At 30.8% G+C, this 10,730-nt stretch overlaps 1 protein-coding gene across 2 annotated transcripts; it reads right to left on the minus strand.

Annotated features, from left to right (window-relative positions):
- Positions 1-12: 12 nt before the first annotated feature.
- On the minus strand, positions 13-4,974 carry LOC132760558 (uncharacterized). Of its 2 annotated transcripts, none has more exons than XM_060752555.1 (6): positions 4,768-4,974; positions 3,096-3,166; positions 2,479-2,579; positions 2,087-2,203; positions 1,797-1,928; positions 13-965 (listed from the first exon to the last, which is right to left on the minus strand). In XM_060752555.1, the coding sequence occupies exons 1-6, from the start codon at positions 4,833-4,835 to the stop codon at positions 651-653; spliced, it is 804 nt and encodes a 267-aa protein (XP_060608538.1). In that variant the 5' UTR covers positions 4,836-4,974; the 3' UTR covers positions 13-650. The 2 variants fall into 2 exon arrangements, with proteins under 2 accessions (XP_060608538.1, XP_060608537.1); XM_060752554.1 differs by having other exon boundaries at positions 18-965; positions 3,096-3,244.
- Positions 4,975-10,730: the final 5,756 nt, after the last annotated feature.

Consider the following 10,730-nt stretch of genomic DNA (forward strand, 5'->3'; position numbering starts at 1 on the left):
TACTCGTCGAAGATTAGACAGAGGGATATAGTTTTAGCATTGTCTGTTCATCAGTTTATCTGTCCGTCTATTTATCTGATGTCTTAATATTGTCTGTCACAGAATTACATGGGGCATAAATCTTAAGCTACTTCAGTTTGGAAATATAGACTTAAATAGGAACTTATTGTGTGAAACTAAAATGCCTAGAGCTTACATCTTAAGTGTGTAGCTTTGCCCTGTGTATCTTCACACAACTGATATTAATAATGCCCCTTGAGTCAATATTGGACTTGCTCCTGGGGTCACTAGATTAATATATAGATTTCTGTAGGAAAACACATTATTCTTTTTAATGAAGCTTGTTAACGAAGGATAGTAAAAGGCATCTAATGACTTAACTTCTACATAGTTTTCTACAAAATGTTAATATTTACCTTTTAAAGCACAATTTATTTAATAAATTTTAATCTATAGACCGGTTAATGATAATACACATATGCCAAAGAAAATAAGTCATTTTGCTCTGCTATTTCCAATTGTAACTACTCGTGAAAACTTTAGTAAGCGACTAAATTTAAACTGTTTTTCAAATTATTAAAACCTCTTTGACTAACGAAGTTATTATTGATGACGGTTCATATGATGATTGTGTATGGAAATATCGTATACTATGTTAAATTGTCAAACAATTTTAGTTTTTGTATTGCTGTAAACTGATCTGGAATTTCCATCAAAGTTGCCAAGGCGATCGCTGCATGTGGATTCCTGGCTTCAGACTTTATTTTATGAAACTCCACAAATTGAAAATTATCAAAGAGTCTACTGGGCAGTTTATCATCAAAGTGATTCATGGCAGTCCATGGTCCATCGCCCACTCCAATAACCACTATGGATAGAGGAAAGTTTGAGGCTTTCACAATACTCTCAATAGTTTCTTCTTCATTGTCCACTTTGCCCGTACACACTATCACCAATATATGGTACTATAAAATGAAATCAATATAGGTTACCATAGTTGAAGTAAACAACACGTGGCAGCAAGAGGAAACCGACAGCTCGCCCAAAACAATTTATTTAGTCGATAAACGCAAAATATGATCAAACAACATATTCCGAAAACAAATATTAGTCTGTTTTATTCTCAAAGACGCATTTGTTGGACGGTCGCGGACAGAAATTTTAATAGGTCCCCAGGAATACAAAAAGTTATGGCGTTTTACGTCGACATCAATTAATTAATAGCCGGTGCAACACCTTGTTAAATACATGTATAATTACTTAAGTCCTTGTGAGTTAGTAGCGAAATATTCGACGTGGCATAATCCGATGCATAACAAGAAAATAATGTTTACAAATGTTACAAAATTTAATTAAACTACAACAACAACAAGTTAATGAGATTGTTGATTTCAATATTATTTTTGTTCTGATAAACAACGTTTGTACGAGTAATTTTTTTATACGAGAGTTTTTCGTAAAGTTTGACTAATTTTGTAATATCTCATGTAATAATCAATTAATACAGTTGAAATTTGGTGTGTAAATCTGGTCAACTGGAACTTAATTATGTTGTGAGTGATATATGGGAGGACAGAAAGTATTTGTCTCTACACATACCATCCTCAATATGTACAATTTACATATGTATACTATAAATTATTCGATATAAATCAACAAAATCATTTTAACTGCTGAAGGGTATTTTATTTGAATACATCTGAACTGTAAAATAATGATTACCCTAATATTAAGAAAGGTGTATTTTAGAACAATAAAATGAATTAATGGAATAAAACTTGAACGTTTCGTATTACTTGTTTTGTCCGCTGGACAATGTTAATAGCCTTTTCTATAAGTGGAGCAAAGTTCGATGGACCACCAAGCGTTCTTGATGGGGTGAATTTATTGTACGTTTCCAGAACATCTAGAAATCCTTCACAGTTGCCCTGAAGTGATAAAAGCTTGATTAATGTAATATAAAAACTATAAGTTATCGTACCCTTTACACTGTTTCATTCTAATATTGTCATCAATTGATTTATCTGGCAAACAGCTGTTGCGTTCTTTATTAAAACAAATTTTTTAAACATAAAAATATGATCACCTCATCTTTAAGAGGAAATGTGCCATGTTCCTCTTCAACGGTTCCTCCAAACCCAAAAGTCGGTATAATGCCGTCGTCATCTAACGGTTCTAGAGTTTCACCAAGAATACATATCACCTAATAACACCCAATAACACATGTATAATATATGTATAATACAAAATGTAGTTAATGTAGAGGTATTATTTCTGTTGATATAAACTGATTATAAGGAATTTTCTAGGTAATCTTTTTTGCGCTATGATTTAATAATGATAAGTTAATTATGTAAAATTAATTCCCATCATATTCATGAAAGGATCTCTTCATAATTTGTTACAGAATTTGAACAGAATTGTCAATCAGTAAAAAGAATGTTTATCTAACGAGACATTATTAACTATAGAATTTACCTCTTGGTAAGGATTTGATCTCTGTTTAGACACATCATGAAGACTCCGTTTATTAAATGTGACTTTTCCATTATATATGTTTTCCTTCGTGTAGTCGATACCTTTAAACATAGCATAGAATCTTAACACGTAAAACACGCTTGTCCGAAATTCCCAATTGAACAACATTTTGTATATATTTAAAAACCCTTTTTGAGTTTATTGATAATTATAACGATTTGCGACACTAAATAAAAATTGAATAAAATGCGAGTTATAATATCATCGAGTGGAATGAAAATAAATATTTACAAGTGGCGGTAGCCACAAGTAACGTATGATTTTTCTCATACCATGCAATGAAAATAAATCCTGTATTTATAGACAAAAACTTGATTTTTCTGTTTATTATATACTTTTCTCTTCTTTTTTGTTTTTGCCATACGATACGAAATACTGTGTTTTGGCTGAATTCAGAAAAAATATACCGGCAAGACACCAGCGAAATACGTAAAATATATGTTTCAATGCAGTGAAAACAAGTTTTTACAGTGAAAATACGAAAATTAAAATATGCATCGTATTGCATCAATAATTCTCAATACTTTTATTTATAAGCATAAAATAAATATTTTTACCGAAAATAAGGCCACAGTTTGTAACGCCAACATCCTTGATAGCCTTTGATACTTCACTGAGACTATGAAACCTGTCGACAATAACTTGAAATGTACTGCTACTTTCTGCTACACCAAAATCATCAGCTAGGGTCTTGAAGAATGTCTTACTTAAAACATATCACCGAGAACAAATCAAATGAAAACATAATCTTTTACAGCAATGAACAAACTTTATTCTGTTTGTAATTGTTCACAAATCTAATCCACACACAAGCGAACAAAATTAATCTGAAAAACTGAATGAAACTCCCATAAATATTTTCTTCATACAGCTCGTAAACATGATGTAAAATTTCAATTTTACATTATTTCTAGATTACCTAAGTACCAGTTTAAATAATAGATAAAATAAACCAACGAAATTTGTCCTGTAAGTACTGAGACTGGATCATGAAAACCTGTGTTTAGTTCATTTAAAAACTTTTTTTCAGAAATGTTCATGATGAATTGAAAAGATGATACTTTTAGAAGTATCTATACAGTCATGTACCGATACAAAAAGTCCTATTTTCAACGCTTTTTGTTATTTAACCCTTTCGCTGCCAGAGGGTTATTGTTTTAGTGTTCACCTATTTGCCAGAGGATTTTCTAAGAAATTACTATATTATTAATTAATATAATTATTATTATTTGTTATTTGTATTATAATAATTATATATGTTTCCAAATCTGTTAGTATAATAATAATTATTGTCGATGGTATAATTTTCTTTATATTTATTATTATTTTTATTATTATTATTATTATTAATTTATTATTATTACTATCATTATTATAGAAACGGCTAAAGCCGTCCATATGGCAAATACGCCGAAAATAACAGGGACGGCTTAAGCCGTCCCTATGGCAGTGAAAGGGTTAACCTTGTCGAATCGTTGCAAAAAAAACTAATAACAGAGGCGGATACTGAACAGAATTGGCTTTTGGAGGGAGATTTTGACAAAATTAAAGAACAAACTGTGAAAGGGGGAAAGGTGTGTTTTTGATGATTGGGCCAACATCTTGTACATGTGCTTTTTATGGTAACTGTTTGATACATTTACAACGCTTTTCTTTATTTAGTTCACTTATATAATTTACCTCATCTATTTTTATTATTTTTCATTAAGGATAAATAAATCTATGTTAGATATTAAAGAGGACATTGCAATTTCAATTCAAAAGGGCATACTCTTGTCCAGCTAGTAAACGTATCTTTGGGCTGAGCCCCTGAACCCCGCTGAGTCAAGAAGTGTTCACTCTAAATGTGTCGCGATTTTTTTAATCGTAATGAACAAGTAAAAACCGTCGATTTTCACAAATTGCACATAGAATGATTGTATAAGTTTACTAAACCACTAGCCAGGGTATATAACTTCTAGTATATCACAATTGTCATGTTCTGTCTTGGACCGTGACCCAAAATTTGAGCACAAATGAACGCAATACAATTTCTTTACTTCTTTCTTTAGCCTGACTGTGGAACATCTTACCCAAGTCAGGAATGAAACAGATGCCGTGTATACCTTATTACTTTTGTTATTAGTTAAATTAAACACGGACGATGCAGTTTACAATAGTACTCTTATTTAGTTTACTTTCATATATAACTTTTTGCGTTGCAAGCAATTATGAAGGTAAAAAAGTTACCTGTATAATGGTGTTACATTTTCAACACTTTGTCGTTGTTTCTTGAGAATATTTTGAAATTTATCCATTTCTTTACTTCATAAATATTTTCATATTTTGAGATAAAGTTTACAAGTTATTGATGTCTGGTTTTAAACATATTTGAAAAGCTTTAAAGATAGTGGTAAATATATTATACTTTAAAACTGACCTGGTTATGATACTGTTCTGATTTTAGATTTTGTGTCGTGAATACAAATAAAATAAATCTGTAAAGTAATATGATCTACAGAGGTAAATATCGATTTTATCGTTGTAGAAGTATACTGTATTATAGCCATAATTGTGACAAAGTTAATAAATTAACACACTTTATGATTTTAGATAAACATTAAGAATATACAAATGAGATATTTCATTAATTATTTTTGAATATGACAACATCTTTTGTATAAACATATATAGAGGATATTGAATAAGTGTTAGTTCATTACAAAATTTATTGAGATAAATGAATTTGGTAATAAACCTACACAAATATGATATTCTTTTTATCACAAACCCAAAATTGCAGTGAAAAAAATCACTGTTTCATCGACGCTCTTATATATGTCGTAACGCTAACTTTTAGCGCGTCTTTTTACACTTTGTTTATATTATCAGTTTTATTTTTGACAGGATACATGGCTCTGTAACACCGCACTTTGGGGTCAAACGCACTTTGGGGTCCAATTTCGACCCCAAAGTGCGTTAAACAGGTACATATGCATTTTTCAACATCAGGCAAACGACCGCACTTTGGGGTCAGAGAAAATTTATGTTCATTATGTTTTAAATAATATACATGTAGTGTAGTCAAAGCCAATGGTAAACAAAAATCAAGGTATTAAATAGACACAAAACATGTGCCCTGAATCAATAGGGATTTAAATGGTCTTGATTAGTAAGTGAAGAACTTTCACAAAATAAATCACCAAAAAAAAGAATTTGTATCAATGCAGCACGCCTCCAGATTCACGCTAATTTTCATGAAAATTTTGAAAATTTATTTGAATGTATAATATTGTGGAATAACCAAAAGGAAGCAATTTGCACATTATCAATGGCACTTATAACTTACGTAAATTACCAAAAAGTTGTCAAAATATGCATAAATAGCCCTTAATGCGTTAGTAACGCAGTAGGAATATAGTTGTAAATATTGAAAACTCAGTCATTGACCGCACATAATATGTAAAATATTACTTGAATCTTGAATCATTTTACATTTCCTATAATCGTAGTACATATTTCTCAAGTTTGATTTTATTGAAATATTTTGACTCATCTGGAGGCATGCAGCTTTAAGCTTAAAATATGTTTTTCTAAAATTTTCCATTTATTTTAAAAGAATGTACACCTTTCATTAACTCCATTGTTTTTGATAAGTTGATAATGTTTTTGAATATTCATGTAAATGGGGTTTGAAGATAAATGTTAATAAAACTAAAATATGTGTATTTGAAAAACGTAAGTCAGTCCATAATTTTAATATATTTATAAATGGTCAATTGGTTGAAAAAGTAGATAGTTTTACATATTTAGGAGTGAAATTTTCTTACACAGGTAGTTTTGTTAAAGCTGTGAAAGCACTATCAGATCAAGGTCTAAGAGCTTACCACAATGTTCTCGCACTCTTTGATAGAGTTAAATTCGATGTTAAAACAAAATTATACTTATTTGAAAGAATGGTAGCTCCAATCTTATTATACGGGTCAGAGGTTTGGGGTATATATAAGCTGAAAGATATTGATAAACTACAGATAAGATTTTATAAATATGTTTTAGGTGTCAAAAGACAGACCCCAAATTGTGCTATCTATGGGGAACTAGGTAAATTTCCTTTGTCTGTTCTATGTAAGGAAAGAGCTTTACAATTTTGGAATAAAATCGTTAACCGTCAGCAGGCGCCTATATACCATATTTATTTAGACCAATGCACTAATGGGAATGGTAACTGTTGGGCTAAACGCGTTCATTCTGTTATTACTGATATGGGTTTCCCATACATTGTTTACGACTATGCAGTTAATGTCAATTATAATACATTTGTATGTTATTTAAGCAGAGAATAAGAGATCAATTTTTACAACAGTGGCATGACTGTATAGATAATATGCCAAAGCTTGACTACTATAAGAAATATAAAACACAGTTTTGTTTCGAGGAATATCTTAATTTTGTAAAAAATGACAACTTACGTAAACAATTATCATGTTTTAGATTATATTCTCATTCCTTAGAAATAGAAACAGGGAGATATATGAGAACGGATAGAAATAATCGATTGTGTAAATTATGCTCGTATAAAAATGTTGAATCAGAATACCACTTCTTATTATGTTGTCCCTTATATTCAGAACTGAGAAAATCTTTTATAAAACATGTATCTTTTCCAACTTTAAATAAGTTCTATTCTATTATGTCATCAGGAAATAAAAGTAGAATATTGCAACTATGTAAATTTTTAAATAAAGCATTCGCACTAAGATCTAGTGTTTTAGAAACAATGCAAGACTTGTAAATTCGATATTTTTCTGCATTTTATGTGAACATTGTATATATTTGTATTGAATGTATGTCATATTTCAAGTGATTTATGTATGTTTTGTATGTATTGCCAAAGGCAAAGTTTTGTCGAAAAATGCAATAAAATTTGAATTGAATTGTTTTTAGCTAAATGCATCATTTTCCCGTTTGTTATTTACACATTTTACAGAAATATGATAGTCTTTGCATAGACAAAGGTATAAATTCTGGGTAATCTTAGTAAGACATTTCAGTAAAAAATTTGCCTGATAATATGTTAAAATAGCCATTCATTTAGCTAAATGTGACACATTAGAAACTTGACTAGGTGAAGATGCGGCTTTAAGTAGTAGTCCGTACAGGCAGTCAAAAAATATCAACTATTTAAGTAGTCGCACATTAAGAGCGAGCTTCAGAATAATGTAAAATTCTCACTGGGGGTATAGAGGGGATTGTGGGGTATCGATCTCCCCGAGGTTTAAAAATAACATTTTAAAGGCCCATTATGCTTTTTATTGTTTTTCTTCAGCTTTTTTATTTTGATGTTCTTTTATATTATCAAAAAAATACACATTGGCCAATTACCTGATCTGTTGCTTAATGATGAGTACAGTACTGTTATAGTGATAAGTAGTTTACATGTTTTATATGGAAGTCAAATACTACATTGTTTTGACTACTTTTATGACAAATAATTTCACATTTATCGCTACTTTATTCAGGTAACAAGCATCTTACATTTCTCTGATACCATTATTTTAACATTATAAAATTCATCTTTCTAAAGAAGTATGTAAGATTTCCCATTAAAAAAGCATCTGGCGAACGGTTGTTACGGAGGGGGAAAAAATATTAACTGCATTTTATTTCATTCCTTACATATTTAAAATGGAGCTCAACATGGCACCAAAAGTTATCAAGTAAATGACTGACAGAACGGGATATTTTTCGCAGCATCTTTAAACTTTAGGAATACACGATTTCTGTACTAAAATATTTTGAACGGTGGCAAAAAAGTGACATTTGCAACTTTTTTTTTGTTTTTGATACTTTTTTTTTTCGTACATATTTTTTGTTGTTTTTTTTTTGTTTGTCATACATTTTTTTTTAGTTTTGAATACATACTTTTTTTTAGTTTTGCATACATATTCTTTTTAAGTTTTGCATACATATTCTTTTTAAGTTTTGCATACATATTTTATTTTAGTTTTGCATACATATTTTATTTGAGTTTTTGGTACATATTTTATTTTTGTTTTGTTTTTTACTTTTTTTCGTACATAATTTTACATGACGCCATTTGCAAAGTAGAGGTTTGGATAATTACGCCATTTGTAAAACACCATTTTCAAACACTTCGCCATCTGTAAATTACAGTACCCCATTTGCAAACGCCATTTGCAAATACCAACATTTTCATTTTTGGAGGTATCAAAAAGATAATAACACTTTTTAGTATATATATATACAGAGACATAGATATTATCTATGTCTCTGATATATACATGTACATGTATATACATGTATATATATTATTTTTTCTAAATCAGTGGAATATAACGGAAGGACCTATTTAGATCTTTTATTGTGCATTATTGTAATACACCAGTCATTTGTAACCATCTCCCTTGCCCCCGGGGGAATGTGGGTTAAAAAAGAATCGTGTGATGTCTGCGCTGTTCCGGGGCATAAGGCAGGAATGTTATTATCTGAATATGCCCCGCATGGCGAAGATTTTACCAGTGGTCGGCTTGGTTTTAAGTCAATGCCCCTCCCCCCGCTATACTCAGGCGGTGGGGTTGAGTGGTGCATATTCATTCACCAATCAACAGCCCTTTCCAAATAGACACTAATATAATAGTAGATAATAATTTAAAAAAATACACTAATTATATTAAATACATATGATTTAAAAAATGGGCCGAAAAAGGTCGGCCAAAACCAGACTTGCGCGGCCAAAAACGACTGGGCCGATTCCAAAAAATGGGCCGAAATGTGACCAAACTACTGTGCTAGTTTTATACTCAACTATGGGCTGTTATGAGATGTGAAGGCTGTTTTGATTGGCTAAAATATGTACGAAAAACCAAAAAAAAATTGTACGAAAAACTTTAATAAAATATGAATGCAAAGCTCAAAAAAAAAATATGAATGCAAAACTGAAAATAATTTTGTTATGAACAAATTATTATTATTATTGGATATTTTAAGTGGTAAAATTAATGAAACTTTTATCACTTAAGCATCATCAAAGTATTGACCGCCATCTTGAACTCCACCTCAAATATTTCAATGTCGCAGATCGAAAATAAGTCAGTTCTCAGTATTTAAGCAGAACTCAGATTACACCTTTAGACCTCTGGAACCCTAAGTGCGTTGATATGTAGCATATTAACGCACTTTGGGGTCAATTTCTCGATTTTGACCCCAAAGTGCATTTGACCCCAAAGTGCGGTGCGAAGTTTAACGCACTTTGGGATCGGACCCCAAAGTGCGTTTGACCCCAAAGTGCGGTGTTACATGGCTCTTTATAAACACTTGTTTACATACATAACTCGAGCCGCTAGGCGAAGATTATATTGCAAACATCCATTTTTAGTAGATATTTAAAGATTTTTGACAGTCTAAATATAGCCCTGTATAAACAGCTGTTTGGAAAATATAACCCTAGCCGATAGGCGAGGGTAATATTGCAAACAACCGTTTATATACGGTCATATAACCTGTCAGGAATATTTAATACGAATTTATAATAAAGAATCCTTCCTTTTATTAGAAAAAGTGAGATTTCTTAGAAAATTGACAGCAGCCGTGTATATATAACTTTATTACCCTTTAAGATTTTTCCCCTTTTTGATTGGAAATTGATCCGCCGAAAGTGATTGATCTTGCCGAGCCAGACAGGTAATATACACATCAAATATTATAAATTCGTTATAAAGATTGTTGACAGGCTATATGGCCGTATATAAACGCATAGCCGTTTATATACGGCCATATAACCTGTCAACAATCTTTATAACTACTAATATACACAACTACTGCCAATTTATGAAAAGTCTCACTTAAAAAAGAAAAGTTTGCTGTATTATAAATTCGTTATAAAGATTCCTGACATGTTATTTGATCGGATATAAACGGCTGTTTCAATAAAACCCTCGCGGCTCGAGTTACATTTCCAAACAATCGTTTATATAATGCCATATAACCTGACAAAAGGCTTTATAACTAATAAAATAAATCGTCACGATTATCCAATTCAAATGTGCAGTATTTAAAAAAAAAGAAAAACACTAAGAACGTCACGATTGTCCGATGAAAAGCAACGTTACAACATGATTATTTTATTCAACGAGTTCAATTTTAGTAATGAACTACTCGAATATAATACAGTAAAAAAAAACTCAATTAAGACC

This window comes from Ruditapes philippinarum, unplaced genomic scaffold, assembly GCF_026571515.1.
Source record: "Ruditapes philippinarum isolate M1 unplaced genomic scaffold, ASM2657151v2 ctg2204_1_1_1_1, whole genome shotgun sequence".
In the NCBI taxonomy this organism is placed as follows: domain Eukaryota; kingdom Metazoa; phylum Mollusca; class Bivalvia; order Venerida; family Veneridae; genus Ruditapes; species Ruditapes philippinarum.